Source organism: Macaca mulatta, chromosome 1, assembly GCF_049350105.2.
Source record: "Macaca mulatta isolate MMU2019108-1 chromosome 1, T2T-MMU8v2.0, whole genome shotgun sequence".
Lineage (NCBI taxonomy): Eukaryota > Metazoa > Chordata > Mammalia > Primates > Cercopithecidae > Macaca > Macaca mulatta.
The window spans coordinates 131,203,777-131,222,747 of record NC_133406.1 but is presented as its reverse complement, the minus strand read 5'-3'; the positions used below and the strand labels follow the sequence as shown (position 1 = coordinate 131,222,747).

General features: G+C 54.9%; 1 protein-coding gene, 1 long non-coding RNA gene and 1 other non-coding gene across 3 annotated transcripts; 1 reads left to right on the top strand and 2 right to left on the bottom strand.

Annotated features, from left to right (window-relative positions):
- Window positions 1–1,897: 1,897 nt before the first annotated feature.
- LOC144332243 (uncharacterized) lies at window positions 1,898–5,023 on the bottom strand. Its single transcript, XR_013400143.1, has 2 exons — window positions 4,920–5,023; window positions 1,898–1,983 (listed from the first exon to the last, which is right to left on the bottom strand). It is a non-coding gene; the product is annotated as an uncharacterized LOC144332243 (long non-coding RNA).
- Window positions 5,024–5,277: 254 nt separating this feature from the next.
- On the top strand, window positions 5,278–5,675 carry LOC114675517 (small Cajal body-specific RNA 2). The gene has a single exon (XR_003726491.2).
- A 2,282-nt stretch (window positions 5,676–7,957) lies between these two features.
- On the bottom strand, window positions 7,958–15,893 carry LOC114677354 (cadherin EGF LAG seven-pass G-type receptor 2-like; the record flags this gene model as incomplete). Its single annotated transcript, XM_077952186.1, is given in 7 exon segments — window positions 7,958–8,422; window positions 8,424–8,723; window positions 8,725–8,939; window positions 14,043–14,180; window positions 14,183–14,240; window positions 14,243–15,053; window positions 15,055–15,893. Coding segments are annotated over 7 exon segments (2,508 nt in total), but the record flags the coding sequence as incomplete, so codon positions are not given.
- Between the last annotated feature and the right edge of the window lie 3,078 nt (window positions 15,894–18,971).

Below are 18,971 nucleotides of genomic sequence, written 5' to 3'. Positions count from 1 at the left end.
GGCATGCGCCACCGCGCCCGGCTACTTTTGTATGTTTAGTAGAGACGGGGTTTCTCCTTGTTGGTCAGGTTGGTCTCGAACTCCGACTTCACGTGATCCGCCTGCTCGACCTCCCAAAGTGCTGGGATTACAGACGTGAGCCACCGTGCCCGGCCACGACTTGTTTTTGTTAAAGGTTCCTCATTTCATTTGGAACGTTCAGACGCAGTCTAACTACATTTCCATCCGGAGTAAGGAAGAGCCGCTCAAGGGCAGTCACCGAGGCCGCAGGTGCGGCTTCTTCACCCGCGGTGCTGGAGTTCTCTCAAGTGGAAGCCCACGACGATGAAAACCTTATAGGTGGGCTGCTGCTTACACACAACAGCCGCCACGGCGCAAAATAAACTACAAAACTATAAGCCTTTACCTTTTCAAACACACCGACGCGGGCCAGCCCCAGCACTACGCCCGCCCTCAGGGGCAGGCAGCAAAGATTTCCTTATCATGGCCAAGTAGGAAGCCTCCGGGATAGCGTTCTTCTTAACCTACGTAAACACGCTGTTTGCCGAGCTCGACAATCGGCTAGCCACTCCTGATAGCGTTCGGCGCTCGCCTCTCGGCCCTTGCTCCTGCGTACTCGGCTTCTTCCAGTCGCCTGGGCCCGAATCGGGAAGTGTCAAGCGGATGCCTAGTTCCTCCACCTCCGCGGCTATCACCACTGAACCCGGACCGCCTACCCAGGTCCAGGGCCAGCCGCCATGACGAACGGCGAGAACCGATGCCCTGAGCGGAGGGTGGGAGTGAAGGACGAAGGGAAAACGTGGCGGGCGGGCTCGGGACTGACGTAGTCGTTCTCCCCGCCCCCTCCCAGCCCGGCCCCCCTTGGCCTCTCGACGCCCATAACTTCTGTACCCCTATCCTCCTCCGCGGGTTCCCCCTTCCCATATTCATCTAGGACCCCCAGTGCCTCTTATGCTCATACGTCGAGTTATTATCCCTGTCCTTTGCTTTCCCTTTTCTTTTTTTTTTTTTGGTTTTTTCTGGCCCTTGGAGAGGTCAGTCCCAGAGGTACTGCTGCTATTTAGACCCAGGGAAGAGAGAGACTCCTCCTCCCAGCCCCCAACGTTCTCATACTTTCGGACCGTAGTTTTGTGGAGAGGGCCAATAAATCACATAGAATATCAGGCCTCACAGTTTTGGGGGTGCTGATGAATGTAGACCCCACAAAAGGTTCTTGTTACGGAAAAATGCCAGAAAGATTTTTGATTTTAAAGTCCTGGCGGGACGATCTCACGTGGAGACCCTGACTAGTGTTGAAAGGGGTGGATTTAGACACTGCCTCTTCTAGATGACGAGGCAGTTGTCACCCTGTTTATCTGACCTCATTTTCCAGGCCTCTTCAAAAACTTTATAGATATGAATTCTGAATTCCAGAGGAGGACAGGAAGGAGGGCCTTCATGATTTTTAGCGTCAACCTTAGAGGAAAGAAGAAGAGAAAGCCTTTTAGGCATTACGATGATTTGAGGGGCTCCGGAAAGCATTTCTCAAAAGTACTTTGTCCATAGACCTGGCATTGAAGACTCGAATTTAACCTCCTTGTGAATTTTGCCATTGTCTGCAGAAACTTATGAGAGAAAAAGGGTAGCACGTAAAGGTATAGTTCCTCAGAAAACCTTAGTGTATGTGTTAATTTACTGGACCCTTTCTTAGTGACACCCAGCTGTGAGACAGTTTTACTGGAGGGAGAGAGGTAGATAGTGTGGTTAGAACTGGCAGACACTGTTTATATAGACTATTCATTTGGAGCTTTCTGGTAAGTCAGAGGTCTCAGGATACTAGGCACAGTAAGAAAAGGGACATTAACCAGAGGAAGACAGAATCTGAACCAGGAAGTAAGACAGCAGTTTGACACGGTAATTGCTGAATAAATTTTAGTCATTTTCCCCCATTTTGTGGTCCAGTATCTTCTCGTTTTTTGCAATTAGGTGATTCATTGTGATTACCTGTACAAGAAATGAGCTTGGTTTATATATTTAACAAACAAAGCTAAGAAGTTGAAGCTTTCTATGTTGAAGCCTTAGATACTTTTTCTTTGTTTTAGAAAAATCTGTTATTATTCTGGCAGAAATTCGGTTTGTTAGAATATCATGCATAAAGTGTAAGATACTGATAGGAAAATTGTAGTTATGTACATTCTCACTCTTGTAATTTTCATTAAGCTTTACTTTTAGCCTTAACGTATTCTTCACCAACAGTTGCACATCTGACAGATTTGGCTACATATCTAGCTCTCCTTTATCATATGAGTGATTTATAACAAGAACATGTTAAATTTTCTGTGCTGAGTCTCTAAGGATTCGTATGTCTCAATCTATTGCCAATGCTAGTCATTCTTGCGATGCTAATTTCTGCCCAGGATTTCTACTTCTTGAGAGGTGAGGGGAGGGACCAGTGACATTTTAGTAAAGGGGATGTAAAAAAAAAATTTATTGCCGGGCGCGGTGGCTCACGCCTGTAATCCCAGCACTTTGGGAGGCCGAGGCGGGCGGATCACGAGGTCAGGAGATCGAGACCATCCTGGCTAACACGGTGAAACCCCGTCTCTACTAAAAATGCAAAAAAATTAGCCGGGCGAGGCGGCGGGCGCCTGTAGTCCCAGCTACTCGGGAGGCTGAGGCAGGAGAATGGCGTGAACCCGGAAGGCGGAGCTTGCAGTGAGCCGAGATCGCGCCATTGCACTCCAGCCTGGGCGACTAAGCGAGACTCTGTCTCAAAAAAAAAAAAAAAAAATTATTTTTTTTGCGTTGGGGTCTCACTGTGTTGCTCAGGCTAAAGTGCAGTGGCATGATCGTAGTTCATTGCAGCCTCGAACTCCTGGGCTCAATCGATTCTCCTTCCTCCTACAAGCAATTTTTGGGAACAGTAAACTAATCTTGTTAGTCCCAGGATCCTGGCTCCCTCTTGTCAAGTGTTGGTACTGCCTGTTGGGGTTATTATTTTGTTATTATGTCACACACTATCTTCCTTAGAGTTCTCAGGCAGGATCACAGGGCCCACGCTAGATCAGTACCTAAGGTGTTCTTTTCTTTTTTATTTAACAGTGTACTCCTTGGATGGGATTCTGGTGTTTGGTTTGCTCTTTGTTTGCACCTGTGCCTACTTCAAGAAAGTACCTCGTCTCAAAACCTGGCTGCTATCAGAGAAGAAGGGTGTTTGGGGTGTGTTTTACAAAGGTGAGGCCATGTCTGGACAGGGAGAAGAGACTGCCATCTCTGGACAGTGTGGAGCTACAAAGTAGGGAGTACAGTGAGCTGGGACTGTATTTGGTTTCATTTTTAGAAAACAACCCCTCAGATTGGGTCTGAGAGCCTGTAAAATCAATCATTCTCCAAAGTTGAGGGAAGAGATAAATGTTAAAATTTGCTGGGTGTGGTGGCTCATGCCTATAATCCCAGCACTTTGGGGGGGCCAAGGCAGGAGGATTGCTTGTGTCCAGGAGTTGTAGATCAGCGTGGGCAACATAGTGAGACCCCATTTCTAGAAAATATACAAAAACTAGCCAGGTATGGTGGCACGTGCCTGTAGTCCCAGCTACTCAGGAGACCGAGGTGGGAGGATTGCTTGAGCCTAGGAGGTTGAGGCTGCAGTGAGCCATGGTGGAGCCACTGCACTCCAGCCCAGGTGACAAGGTGAGACCCTGTCTTAAAAAAAAAAAAAAAAATTAAATGTTACTTAAAAACATAATTGTCTATTTTAGCATCCAGATGATTTTTGTATTCTCCGTGGAATAAAAGTATACACATCAAACCATTTTAGGCTGGGGTGGAATTCCTCCCTTCAATGGGAAAATGATTTTTCTACAGAAAATTTTTCTTGATTTTCTGTCAAGGGTACATTGGAGTCTCTTTTAAGGTTTGATTTAATTAACTCGGATGCTTTTTTTAGTGTTTATTTGAGGCACATTCATTTGGAATCCTATCTATCTAAATTTTTTTTTTGGAAAAAGGACAAAATATAAACAAACAGTATATTCACCTAGACCCTAAAGCATAAGGATAGCATTTAGAAACATCCCAGAGGCTGGGTGCCGTGGCTCATGCCTGTAATCCCAACACTTTGAGGACGCCAAGGTGGGTGGATCACGCGAGGTCAGGAGTTTGAGACCAGCCTGGCCAACATGGTGAAATTCCGTCTCTACTAAAAATACAATAATTAGCCAGGGAACCAGGCACAGTGGCTCACTCCTGTAATTCCAGCCCTTTGGGAGGCCGAGGCGGGTGGATAACATGAGGCCAAGACCAGCCTGGCCAACAGGATGAAACCCCATCTCCACTAAAAATACAAAGTTTAGTCGGGCGTGGTGGCGGGCCTCTGTAATCCCAGCTACTTGGGAGGCTGAGGCAGGAGAATCGCTTGAACCCAGGAGATGGAGGTTGCAGTGAACTGAGATCGCGCCAGTGTACTCCAGCCTGGGTGACAGCTAGACTCCGTCTAAAAAAAGAAAGAAAGAAATTGGGCTGGGCGCAGTGGCTCATGCCTGTAATCCCAGCACTTCGGGAGGCCAAGGCAGGCGGATCACAAGGTCAGCAGTTGCAGACCAGCGTGGCCAACATGGTGAAACCCCATCTCTACTAAGAATACAAAAATTAGCCAGGCATAGTGGCGTTCCCCTGTAATCCCAGCTACTCCAGAGGCTGAGGCAGGAGAATTGCTTGAACCCGGGAGGCAGAGGTTGCAGTGAGCCAAGACCGCGCCATTGCACTCCAGCCTGGGCGACAGAGTGAGACTCCATCTCAAAAAAAAAAAAAAAAAAAAAAAAAAAAAAAAAAAAAAAAAAAAAGGAAATTGAAGACAAAGTCAAGATCACAGAAAAACTAAAGATATGGATATAAATATGTAGTTATACAAAGGTCAAAAGGCTAGGTGCGGTGGCGCTCACCTGTAGTCCCAGCTACTCAGGAGGCTGAGGTGGGAGGATCACTTAAGCTAGGAGCAATGAGCCGTGTTGCGCCACTGCACTCTAGCCTGGGTGACAGGGCGAGAACCGGTCTCCAAAAAAAAAAAAAAAAAAAACCAAAAAAAAAAAGAACCACGATTCTGTATGGTGGAAATTAGTACCGCCTTTTCCTGGGACCTATGTTCCCCTCCGAGCCACGCGAGGGCAGCAACGCGCGCACTCTGAGGAACACTCCCTTCTTCAGGATCCGTCCGCCTGTGCTCTGTGGTTCCTCCCAGAATCCTCCAAGGCGCGGGAGGGGGCGGAGGGTTAAAAGCCGCACGGGGAGTGGGCTTCCGCTGTTTTAGGGAGGGAGAGTGGTGTGTGGTTTGCGTGTTGTGTGCGGAGTCGTGGTGTCGCGTGCGGGCTGAGTGGACGCGTGAGTGTGCGCGCTTGGAGCGTGTTAGGCGAGTGCGTGCGCCCACCCCTGCGCCCCTCCTCCCGCTTACATGTTGATCTTATTTGATCGGGTCGTGACCCCAGCCCCGCCGGTCCGACCCGAAATGAAAAGCTCTCCTCCTGTGAAGCCCCCTCCTCGAGGCGCTGTGCAGAGAGGCCCCTTAGGCGGCGGCAGCGCTGCGGTCCCCGAGGTCCCGGAGCTGGCCCTGCGGGGCCCGGCGCTCAGAAGTGATGAATTGATCAGATAGACGAGGCCGGGCTTGTGCCCGGCCACTGATTATCGAGGCGATTCTGATCTGGGCACGGCCACCGGTCTGCGGGCTGCCAGTGGCGAGCACGTGAACGGCGGGTGGCGGGTGGGGACGCTGAGGGCGGTGGCCAAGGGTAAATGAGCCGCCGCCCCTCCCCCGGAGCTGGAAGGTCGCGAAAGCCTTGTTCGCCGCTGATTTATTGTCCTCCCACTTTCCCATTTCTCCTTGTTTTTCTTTTGTTCCTTTTTTTTTTTTTTTTTTTTTTTGAGACAGGGTCTTGCTCTGTCGCCCATACTGGAGTGCAGAACCGCGATATCGGCTCACTGCAACTTCGACCTCCTTGGCTCAAGCGATCCCCCCTCTCTTGTCTCCGCAATAGGTGGGACTACAGGCGCGCGTCAGCACGTTCGGCTAATTTTTGTATTTTTTGGTAGAGAGGGTGTTTCACCATGTTTTGCCAGGCTGGTCTCGAAATCCTAACCTCAAGTGATCTGCCTGCCTCGGCCTCCCAAAGTGCTGGGATTACAGGCATGACCCACCGCGCCCAGCCCCCTTTTAAGTTTTTCTTTCTTTTTTTTTGAAACAATCTCACTGTATTTCCTAGGCTGGAGTGCAGTGTCGCAATCATAGTTCACTGCAGTCTCGATCTCCCAGGCGCAAGCGATTCTCCCACCTCAGCCTGCCCAGTAGCTGGGACTATCAGTCCACGCCACAACGCTAGTCCTCTCCCTGTTTTTCTTTAGGCTTGACATTTTTTATATGCTACCAACACTTGTATCCCCAGGGCTAACGGCATGGTGCAGCATCTGCCGCTAAGGGATATATACACACTGTCTAGTATGTCTGTATACATACATACGTACATTAAGAGAACATGAAGTGTTCCAGGGACGCTCGTAGAATATACTGAGTTAGAATTATCAGGGAGGACTAGGAGTCCATGTTTTTAAAAGCAAGTGCCTTTTTTTGATGTTTAATATCTCAGCCTCCAGTATATAATTATTTATTTATGTATTTATTTTGAGATGGAGCCTCACTCTGTTGCCCTCCTGGTTTCAAGCAATTCTCCTGCCTCAGCCTCCCAAATAGCTGGGACTACAGGCACGCACCACCACGCCCAGCTAATTTTGTATTTTTAGTAGAAATGGGGTTTTACCATGTTGCCCAGGCTGCTCTCGAACCCCTGACCTCAGGTGATCCACCCCAAAGTGCTGGGGTAACAGTTTGGCTTAAGGACCCTTCATCTGAGTGCCTGAAAGAAGCCCTTTCATATCTGAATTACTCAACAATTATGTTGTCAAACTTAATTAGAAATAAGAATTTAGGCCGGGCGTGGTGGCTCATGCCTGTAATCCCAGCACTTTGGTAGGCCAAGGCGGGCAGATCACAAGGTCAGTAGATCGAGATCATCCTGGCTAACACGGTTTCTACTAAAAATAAATTACCCGGGCTTGATGGCTGGCTCCTGTAGTCTCAGCTACTCTGGAGGCTGAGTCAGGAGAATGGCGTGAACCTGGGAGGTGGAGGGTGCTGTGAGCCGAGATTTCACCACTGCATTCCAGCCTGAGCGACACAGCCAGACTCTGTCTCAAAAAAAAAAAAATTATTGCACGATATTCTAGTCCATTATTTTTCCTTTCTTTTTTTATTTTACTTTTTAAAAATTATTATTTTTTTTAGAGGGAGTTTTGCTCTTGTTGCCCAGTCTGGAGTGCAGTGGCCCCATCTCAGCTCACTGCAACCTCCCCCTGTGGAGTTAAAGTGAGTCTCCTGCCTCAGCCTCCCAAGTAGCTGGAGTTACAGGCGCCCACCACCACACCTGACTCATTTTTTTGTATTTTTAGTAGAGATGAGGTTTCACCATGTTGTCCGGACTGGTGTCGAACTCCTGACCTCAGGAGTTCCACCTCCCTCAGCCTCCCAAAGTGTTGGGATTGCAGGTGTGAACCACTGTGCCCAGCTTGTTTTAATTCTTAATTTTTTTTTTTTTTCATAGATGCAGTCTCACTCTGTCACCCAGGCTGGAGTGCAGTGGCTCCATCTCGGCTTACTGCAACCTGCGGCCTCCCGGATTCAAGTGATTCTCCTGCCTCAGCCTCCGGAGTAGCTGGGATTACAGGCATGCACCACCACACCCAGCTAATTTTTGTATTTTTAGTAGAGACAAGGTTTCACCATGTTGGCCAGGCTGGTATGGAACTAGCTGGTCGCAAACTCCTGACCTTTTGATCCCCCCATCTCAGCCTCCCAAAGTGCTGGGGTTACAGGCATGAGCCACTGCGCCCAGCCAATTCCTAAATTCTTGATATTACAAAACTAAAGTGAAACTTATTAATATTCTACTCTTACATTTTTTATCGACAAATAAAATTCATGACCCAAAAAGCCCAAAACAAAACTAAAAACAGGGAAAAACTTACAAAATTAAATATGGATCCCAGCATTAACAGCTGAACAGAGATGTGGTTTTAAAATTCTTAGCAGATAATGAAGTTGTGTAGAAACTGAACACTTACAAATTATTTAAAACCTGGAATCACCAGAAATTACACAGTCGGATCATGGGTAACAGCACAAAGGCGTTGTTGAGGGAACCTACACTATTCTAGCTGCGCCCCATACCCTTCTCAGAGGAAAGCCTGGCATTGGTTAAATACTGGCCCAGACTAATACTAGCAGCAGAGCCAGTGACGGTACCCTGCCTATCAGAGGACCGTTCCAGTGGGGGCCACAGGGTCGTGAGTAGCAGAGGTCCACCTCCGTCTCACAGTAGTCACCCGTGAAGCCAGGCGGGCGGGCAGCGGCAGCTCAGATCCCCTGCGGGGTGGATGGGCCGGAAGAGCACGGAGGAGGCGATAAAGGGCGCGGAGGAGCCGAAGCGCAGCACCGACACACAGCCCATGTAGTTCTCGCAGGGCTCCCGCAGGCAGATGTTGTCGTCTAAGGGCAGCACATGCTGCGCCTAGATGGCTGTCAGCAAGCTGCGGTTAAGGTACAGGCGCTCCTGCAGGTCCTGGGAGGGCAGGAAGGGCGGCCCGCCCCCGGGCCCTGGCAGCTGGCCCACCGACAGGCTCACGTTGAGGATGTGGCCCCCCGGGGGCGTCGCTGTCCCGCTGTACGTTGAAGACCACCACGTGGTCCGGTGGCGTGGCTAGCGTGGCGGCCACCGCCTGGATGAAGAGGCCCAGCAGTGGTGACAGGAAGCGCTCGGGTGACATGTCCTCCAGGCGCAGCGTGATGCTGTGGGTGAGCATCTCATCAGTGATGATGGTCACACGCAGCGCGCACTGGGCCTTCACGCTGTGCACGCCGTCTGTGGAGAGGGACACCAGTCAGGACCCAGTCTGGGGTGGGGGGCCAAGCCACAGACTTGCGCAGGGGTGTAGGGAAGGCCCTGCACAGGAGCCGGGGCTGCAATTCAGCCTGCATATCCCTGCACCACCCACCAAGAAAGCCTCTCCTCTCCCACTGGCATAAGGGTGCTGAGCCAGGTATGTCACCTGTGGGCCAGTCACTCCTTCAGGGCTCAGGGAATGAGATTTGCAGAAACTCTCTTTGCATCCTTTCCCAAAACCTTCTGTCGCTGATGCACGGCACACCTCTTAATGTTTGTGCACCTTTCCCTGTCCAACCACGGCTCCGGCTCCCTTCCCCCAGAGTCTGTGCTGCCCTGCACGGGAACCCTATGTTGTCTTTTTCATACTTTTCTACAGGGCCCAGAGCATCCTGAGAGCCATAAAAATCATCCCCATGCCCCCTCAGCCTCTACGCCTCAACACCACGATAATCGCAGTCATGGCTGCAGCAGGGAGTTGGGGGGGTAAACTGGGTCAGTGGGCCACCTAGTCCCCCTCCCACTGAGCCCCGCTGCTTGGGCTCAGACCTACTATCCCCATGGCAACACCCAACACAAAGCATTCTTCCCGCCCAACTCTGGGCTGCTGTGGGTAGCCTGGGGGGCCCCACCCCAGGAAATCCAGCTGAGCCACGTGAACCAGTGACATCACCCACTACCCCATGCTGGAGACAGGGTGAGTGGGGGTGGGGGACCAGAGGGGCAGAGATAGAAGGGCCTGGGCAGCTCTCCACTCTGAGACCCCAGAGCCCCCCTGAGTCAGTCTCTTCTCTGGCCCTAGGGCCTGTAGCTACTCATCACCCACTTGGCTCAACCATCACACCCAAATGCCTGCCATACCCCCAGGCAACACACTCACTTATAAACAGCTAAGTACTAACACACACTTGCTGGTGTCTCACTCCACCCACACACCCTAAGCCCAGAAATACCACACACACCTGAATGCACATACACATGGGAATGAATTTTATTTAGCTAAAACATGAAAGCTGGGGACCTGGAGATGGAGGAAATGGCTTTGCAGGGCAATAAGGGATAGTCTTATTTTTTTTATTTTTTATTTTTTTAAGAGATAGACTCTCACTCTGTCGCCTCTGCTGGAGTGCAGTGGCACGATCATAGCTCACTGTAGCCTTGAACTCCTGGGCTCAAGCGATCCTCCCACCTCAGCCTCCCAAATAGCTGAGACCACAGGTGCTCACAAGTATGCCTGGCTAATTTTTGTTTGTGTGTAGAGATGGGGTCTTGCTATGTTGTCCAGGCTGGTCTCAACTTCCTGGCCTCAAGTGACCCTCCATCTCAGCCTTCTAGAGCACTGGGATTACAGGCATGAGCTACCAGCATATTCACATTTTTATTTGTTACAATGCCTTACACATAGTAGGTGTTCAGAAAACACTGAGATGCGGATGACAATCTATTCAGTCTCCATAAAGAATAAATGGTCTTTAAAACATAGCAGGGGGGCCGGGCACAGTGGCTCATGCCTGTAGTCCCAGCACTTTGGGAGGCCGAGGCAGGTGGATCATGAGGTCAGGAGTTCGAGACCAGACTGACCAACATGGTGAAACCCCATCTCTACTAAAAACACAAAAATTAGTTGGGCGTGGTGGTGGGCGCCTGTAATCTCAGCTACTTAGGAGGTTCCAGCTACTCAGGAGGCTGAGGCAGGAGAATTGCTTGAACCCAGGAGGCAGAGGGTGCAGTGAGCCGAGATCGCGCCATTGTACTCCAGCCTGGGTGACAGAGCGAGACTCTGTCCCCAGAAAACAAACAAACAAACAAACAAACAAAAACCACATAGCAGGGGAGCCCAACTAGACATAAAGAGCGAATGCTTACCCTAGCAGTAATGGGGCAGGAGCCCATGTTTCTGGAGGGGGTGTGAGTAGGCGAGGAACATGGGGACAAATTCTGCATCTGTACTGTACCTACTTGGGGTGACTGACTATACCAGCGGTGGCTCAGCTGAAGCCGGGAAGGCTGAAGGCAGACCCCCATCTCAGCCGTGTCCTCGGCCCACTGCCCACCTACCCTCTAGCCTCATCACTTGCTTGTTCTCACCAGCTATCACCAGTAAGCCCGCTTGTCATCACCCACTTCTGTTCCTCCTGCTCTCGTCTCAAAGCTGTTGCACAGGCTGTTCCTTCCCACCTAGACACCAGCCCACAGTCCTCCGAGTCTTCTAACCTTCCCTGAGCTCACCTGCTCCAGGAAGCCTGCCCAGATTTATGTCATCAGGCTCTACTTTCCTCTCTGTTTCAGACTTCCCCGCACGCACTAGGGTGCTCAGCTGGCACAGGGCTCTTGTATACCTGGTACATCTGCTTAATGATTCCTCGACCAGATATTCCCTCCAGGCAAAAGCAGCCCAAGACTCCACACACAGTGCCCACAACTGATTAAGAGACGAGAGGGCAACCAAAGCCACGGAGCAGGAGAAACTTTGCCACCACTCAGCCCTGGGAACGAACACTCCTCGCTGTGTCCCCCGCCGCCATCGTCTTAGGCCCCGCCTGGGCCCCTCTCCCAGCATGTCTCTGTTGCTGCCCATCTGGTTCACCATCTGTGGCCACCTGCCCCCTCTGCTATTGTCCCCATCCCCAACAGTCAACCCACTGCTCTCTCCTTTCTGTGTCCCCCTCCCCTGCCTTGACCTAGGTCACCCCTCAGGTGCAAAGGCAGGGTGGGAACAGGGGCGGGGAGTGCATTGCCCAAGCTGTCTTCCTGAACAGAAAAGAAAGCGCTAGGATGGCCTCTGACCCCAGGAAATGCCACCTGTGCCCCAAGCTTAGCCAGGCACACCTGGAAAAGCGCCAGGTCCCGGTCAGCCTCCCAACCTCTCTTCCCCTGGCAGATGTGCCAGCGGAGGCTGGAGGCCAAGAGGGCTCTGCTGTTCTGGGAGCTGCCCAGACCATGGACAGGAGCTGCTGTGTGTCCGAGCAGAGGAAGAAAGAGGCGAGGAGAATTCAGGCTCCAGGAGAGCCATCGGCCCAGGCTGGGACAGCCGCAGCCATAGGGAGGAAGACAGGGGAGGCACAAACACGGAGACCAAACAGGGGAAGACAAAGCCCCAGGAAAAGAGCCAGTGATGGGCAAGTGGGAGAGCAGGAGAGCCACAGGAGCAGGGAGAGGGCACCAGAGAGAGGCAGTGCTGCAAGGCCCTGCATGGGCAGGGGCGGGAAAGAAAGAAGAGACAAAGAACAAGAGGAGGAAAACAAAGGGGCAGTGGGAGTCAGCTCCCCCTCACCCTGGCCTCCCTGAACTTTGGGGTTGCCGTGGTGACTGCCTCCAAGGGTCAGGGCGGAAGGGAGAGGGTGGGGCCAGAGCTGCCAGGCTAGGAGAAGCCATCCTGGATGTTGCCCTGAGCCTTCTCTAGACTAGGGAACCAAGGTCTGGGGCTCTGCCCTGGTGGGAGACGGAAAGCCTAGTGGGGACGCTTCTCTGCCCCCATCACTTAGTGTCTGGCCACACTCACCAAGGGCAGGCTGGGTGTGGAGGACCAGAGGGAGAGGCCCTCCTTCCCACCTCCTTCCCACCGCCTCAAGTGCCCAGGCACAGCTGAGGACACAGGAGCTCAGCCTCCCACTTCCTCCTCCTGGAGGGGAAACTGAAGTCTCCGGAGGCTCAGAACCTCAGCCACAGTCCCTGAAAAGCTCCTGCTTCCTGGTTCCTGTGGCTACCTTGAGGGGTGGGGCAGGGAGGCATCTGTCCAGCAAGGACCCTGAGTGAGGCCACGCCCTGACTCTCCCATACACTTCCTTTGTCTTCAGGCCACACTCCCTGGGGTGGAAGTAGGGGCCTGTCAGCTTCTTCTTTTCCTCCCTTCCCTGACGGGTTTGAAAGCTGCCTAGAAGGGGTGTGACCTGACCCACCCCTGGGGTGCAGCTAACAGCATCCCCTCATGAGGGTCTCAGTTGTTCCCAGGCTTGGGGAAGGCACTCAGCAACTTGGGTGTGGTCCTCTCCCTGCTGCTACCTCTGGCTCCCCACAGCTGATAAAAAAAGACAGAATACTGTCACCAACCCCCTCCAACTCTCCTCCCCCAGCCCTGCTGTCCAGGGAGTCTGTAGGCTGAGCGCTTGGCCAAGCAGCAGGAATGCCCCAGCCTGGGATCCCGCCAGGCTCCCACACCCTGGGACTCTGTTCTGTCCTCAGATCAGGTGCCTTGGGGTCTCTGCCCTCAAAGCCCACCAGTCCCCTGGCCTGTCCTGGTCCCTACACTCCATTCCTAGAGCTTGGCCAGGTCACAGCCAGCAGAAAAGGAAGGCCTGGCACCCTAAGAACAGCCCGTGGGGTGGCAAGGGAGCCCAGAAGGCCTCAGCTTCCCCACCAGCTTCATTGCAGCCCCTCCTCCAAGCCAGACCCGAACCACGGACTCTGAAAGTGGGATCTGTTTGGACAGACAATGAGCTCTAGCCTCACTTCCTGTGGGAGCTCTGAAGGGGGAGCCAGGCCAGGCTCTTTCTGCCTGGAGGGAAAAGAATGCGCTAGACAAAGTCCATGTCAGCCGATTCTGCAGCTCAGCCAGGAGGCAAAAAGGGCCAGAAGAGGACTGCAGGGTCCTGACCCCTGGGTAGCGGCAGCCCTGTGCTCCCGTGGTCCCCATTTCTGCCAAAGGCTGTATGAGACTGCAGGAATATCTTGATGGGGGTGAAGGGGCCCTGGCCTCGCCTCCCCTCCTGCGCCACAGTCCTCTCTACCCTTCCCCCAGCTCTCCTGGCCCCCAGGCTTCCACGCGCCTTTTTTCACAATTCATGGCAGCCATAGCCGGGACAGCCTCACAACACTTCCCCGACCATGTCACAGGCTGGTAGACAGTGGGGGCAGCCAACCGAAGCAGCCCAGCCCAGCCTGGCGGAAGACGGGGCCTGCACCAGCCGCCGAGATTCCTGGGGCTTCTTCCCAAGCTGGCTCTTGCCCCTCCCGATCTGTGCCAGGCACTGGGCAGGGAGGTGGGTCTGTAGCTGCTTCCTGGATCGTGCCCTACCTCCAGTGGCTGCCCGGACCCTCCCCGTGAGCTACCCCCACCCCAGCGCCACCTGGACCCTTCCTTACCTGACACCAACACGCTCATGATGGCCTCCAGAGGCCGGTTGTTGTCCAGCGCATGGCTCAGCTTCAGCTCGCCCGTGGAGGCATTGAGCAGGACCAGGCTGAGTTCATTTCCCCGCTCAAAGCTGTAAGTCAGACTGAGATATCAGGGTCATGCGCAGGTACTCGGCCAATGGCACCCCCAGGGAAGCTGCTTGAGCTATGTTGGTGACATAGTTGTTGAAAAGGATCTCAAAGTTGCCCAGCACTGGTGGGTTGTCATTGCGGTCAAGGAGGCGGACGTGGACTGTAGCCCGGCTCACCAGAGGAGCTGACGTGGCCTGGATGACCAGGACGTACTCAGGCCGGTCCTCGTAGTCTAAGTCTACCAGGGCTGTCAGCTCCCCAGAGAAAATGTCCAGCTGGAAGACCTCAGGGATGTTGCCCTCCACGATCTGGTACATAATCTGGGCATTAGTGCCTTCATCGGGGTCAGTGGCTGTGACCCGGGCCACGGCCAGCCCAATGGGGCTGTTCTCTTCCACAAACACATCAAACTCATCCTGCTCAAAGACAGGGGGATTGTCATTCACATCCAGCACAGTGACTGTCACTTCCATGGGCGTGCGGGCTGGGGGCATCCCCTTGTCCATTGCATATGCCCGCAAGACATACTCGGCCACGTTCTCTCGATCCAGCCTCCGCAGCGTTCGCACGATGCCTGACGTGGACTCGACAATATAGTCACCGTCTCCATCGTCGCCTCCTTGGAAAGTGTAGAAGACCCTACCATTAAGTCCAGAATCACGATCAGTGGCAGAGATCTGCAGGACGCTAGTGAAGGGTGGCACATCCTCATAGACACTGCCCTGGTAGGAGTCGCGCAGGAACTGAGGGGCATTGTCATTCACATCGTTCACCAGGATCTCCAGGTAGGTGGTGTCGGACTTCTGGGGAATGCCGTTGTCCCAAGCAGTAATGGCCAGGGTATAAGACACTTGGTCTTCGTAGTCCAGCTCAGCCTGGGTGGTGACAGCCCGTGTCTGCATCGATGCGGAACTGGGGGATGCTGTCCTCCATGAAGTAGGTGATGCGGGCGTTCTCACCTGTGTCCTCATCCGTGGCGCTGATCAGCACCACTGTGGTGCCTGCCGGCCGGTCCTCATTAACATTCACTGTATAGTGGGAGCTCTGAAAGACAGGACGATCGGTGTTGGCGTCGGTGACATTCACCACAATCTGTGCCGTGTCCTGCCGCGTGCCATCGGAGGCGGTAACAGCCAACACATACTGCCGCTCAAGTTTGTAGTCCAGTGGCAGGGCAAGGGATACCAGCCCACCACCACTTTGGCTGGTGATGGAGAAGCGGTTTCGGGTATTGCCACTGGTGATCTGGTAGGTGATGACACTATGAGCATCACGGTCCACAGCTGACACCGTCACCACGCTAGTGCCCACAGCTGCATCCTCATTGAGCCGCACTGTGTACTCGGGTTGGCTAAAGGTTGGATTGTTGTCGTTGACATCCAGGACAGTCACGCTGACGCTGGCCGAGGCAGTGAGTGCTGGAATGCCATGGTCTCGAGCTTCTACCCCAAAGCTGTAGAAATCAACTTCCTCCCGGTCTAGTTCAGCAGCTACAGAGATCCAGCCTGTGCCATTGTTGATGGTGAAGGGGAAGTCAGGTCCCACCCCAGCAAGGCGGTATTCTAGGCGGGCATTGTCACCAGCATCAGCGTCGATAGCCTGGACGTGGAGAACCAGGTAGCCTAAGGGGACGCTCTCCAGGACAGTAGCCTGGAAAGGGGTGCTGACGAAGATGGGGGCATTGTCGTGGATATCCAGGACCTGCACTGTCACCAAGCCAGAGAATAATTAAAGAGTGGGGGATGGCCACCATCCTGTGCTCACACCCATAGGATGTACTCCTTGGTGGTCTCATAGTCAAGAGGGCTGACCACATCCAGAGCTCCAGTCTGGGCATCCAGATAAAACTGTCCCCGAGCGTTGCCACTCATGATGCTGTAGTGCACCAGGGCATTGCTCCCCTTTTCTCCATCTGAGGCTGTGACTCGGAGTACTGGGGCCCCCGGAGTCACGTCCTCTCTCACCTGGACCACATAGCGCTTCTCACTAAACTGCGGGGCATTGTCATTGTCATCCTCCACAGAAAGGAAAACAGTGGCTGTGGTACTCCGAGGACCCGGGTCCCGACCCTGGTCACTTGCCTCTACCGTCAACTGGTAGGATTCCACCTCTTCCCGATCCACAGGGCCACGGGTTCGGATCACCCCAGAGTGAGGGTAGATCTCAAAGACTTCGGAGGGGCTGCCCCCAGGCCACTACAGCAGGCGGTACAGAATATTGGCATTGGGAGGGGCATCACCATCCGTGGCCCTGACAGTGAGCACTTCATAGCCAACCTCCAGGTTCTCCCTGAGGTTCTCCTTGTACTCCTGCTGCTCGAACACGGGGTCATGATCATTGGTGTCAGTAACCAAGATGGTGAGTGTAGCCAGGGTACTTCGTTGGGGCATGCCGTGGTCCTGCACCGTGACCCTGAAGACGTGAGTGCTCTTGGTCTCACAATCCAGCTCCTCGGCTGTGGTTACTGCACCAGTGATTGGGTCCAGGGAGAACTGGTTGGAGCCGCTATCAAAGAGGGCATCCATGGTGTACTAAAGTCAACCTGCCTCACCCTCGTCTGGGTCGATGGCCCTCAGGGATGCCTGCTGGTTGGTTCTCTGGCAACCAGCAGGGGTATCTGCTGGTTGGTTCTCTGGCACTGTGGCCTGGTAGCTGGGGGGCTGGAACTGGGGGGTTGTATTAAATTCCTTTTCCGACGCCCACCCATGGACTCTTCTGGTGACCCTTCCCCTGCCCTGAGCCCGGGGGCCTGTGCCAGCTTGCAGGACTGGCATCTGAGCCGTGGGGCTTTTAAGCACGGGTGCTCCTGGGGCAGTGTGAGCTTGCCCTGTGGCGAAAGGTGGCCTCCAATGCCCAGGAGGCGACAACTCCAGGGGCAGCCTTCAGGAGCTGGTGGTAGGGGAATATGGGCCCCGGATTCTGGACACCAAACCCTCAGGCCATCGTGGTGGGGTACCAGGTGGCCAGTCAGCTCAGTACCCGCATCCGTGCAGCGGCTGGTGTACAGCCAGAGGTTCGACGCTGAGGATGGACAGAGCCAGCCCACAGGGGCGCAGGCCCCAGAGCCCCGTCCCCTGGACCCCAAGGAACGACAGGGCCCAACTTGTTCTCCCAATAGTGGCGGCGGCAGCAGCAGCAGCAGCAGCAGCAACAGCAGCGGCGGCGTTGGGAGGGGAGCGCCGGTGGCCGGGCTCCGCATCTCTCCCAGCTCCCGGCCGGCGGCCGAGTCAACAGCGGCGGCGGCTCTTCCTCCGGCTCCTGAAGGCCCTGCCGCGCCTCATGCCCGGGCCAGGGAGCCAGTCCCCGGGGGCCCCCCGTGCGCCCCGCGGGGCCTGCGCCTGGATGGCTCGGCGGGGCCCCGCGCTGCGCCCTCCGACGCGCCCGGGCTCCCACCGCCCCCGGAGCCAGACCCGCTCCCTGGTTACCCTGAGCACTGCGGGCTGCCTCTGCGCCTCCACCTGCGCTCCGGGCACTCACCACCTGCGCCCGCGGGCCCCGCGGCGCCCCTGGCCTTGCCGGGCCCCGGGTTCCGGAGCCGGGGTGCCCCCTCCGCCCCTGTGGGATCTCCCACCTGCGCCCGCGTAGCCGCGCGCCCCGACCCCGGCCCGGCCCCGACGGCCCCCGACGATCCCGCGCCGCCGGCTCGCGCCCCGCGTCCCCGCCGCGGCTGCTGCCTGTCGCCGCGGCCCCGGGCCCAGCCCCGCGCTCCCTCGCCTCCCCGGCGGGCGGGCGAGCTCTGCAGAGCCGCGGCGGCGGCAGCGGCGGCTCATTACCATAGACCTGCTCGCGCCGCTGCCGCCTTAAAGCGGCGACGCCGGCCGTGCCGAAGGAGGTGGGCCCCACCCAGCGCACTCCTCCGCGCCGACGCGCCAGGATTCCCTCCAGCAGGACCTTCCATCCCCTTTTCCCCAGGCCGGCCTCGCCAGATGGCCGGTGCGAATTAGCGATCGGAAGCCACCCAGCCGATGATAGTCATGGTGGCAGTACCCTAAGTATGCCTAGAGGTTTCCGAAATATTTTAAGGGCTCTCAGAGGCCAAGTTCCCAGTTCATGCCAGTCCTAAGGGCCCTCATTGCTGTCCCCTCCCATAGGTCCCGGGTCAGCCTGAGTTAAAAGGGCCCCGAGCAACACTACAAAGCCACCAAAATCCCAGAGAAGCACCCACAATGAGCTACTGAGCCCACTCCCTCCCTACCGTCCCCCCCACCCCACCCCACCAGCGAGGCTGCGGTCTGACCAGCATGCCCCTTGAGGTCCGGCTGCTGGAAGAATGACCCCAGCCTCATGTTGGACACCACTTGGGCTTTTCCAGAGAGGTAAATTAGAAGGGTGAGAGCGGGTGGAAGCCAGGTGGTGTAAACACACTATCACCAGATTCAGAGGCCGGCTGCGGTGGAGCCTAGCTTTAACACAGGCTTCCTGGATCGGAGACAAGGGGCTTGCACTGCCCCCTGAGGTCCCGTCTAGAGAGTCGGCCTCTCACCCCCTCCTGCCTCCCTGTCCCTGTCCTGCGGCTACCCCCTCCTTCCGCCACAGCTTTGTGACCAGCAAGGAGGCCTACCCGGTACCCGGGCTCCAGACCCTCTTCACGGCAGCTTCACTTGAGAGGGTGTGCGGGATTCCAGGGGACCTTGGAGAGGACCAGACATGAAGCTGGACCACGGAGAACCAGGCAGGAGCCGTGCAGGCGACTCAGAAAACGCTTCCCTACATCCTGGAGCAGCCAGGGGCCCAGTCAGGCGGTAGAGAGCTGACCTGGGGGAAGGCCCTGGCCTGGGTCCCAGCCTCCAACCCCACAGCTGTGTG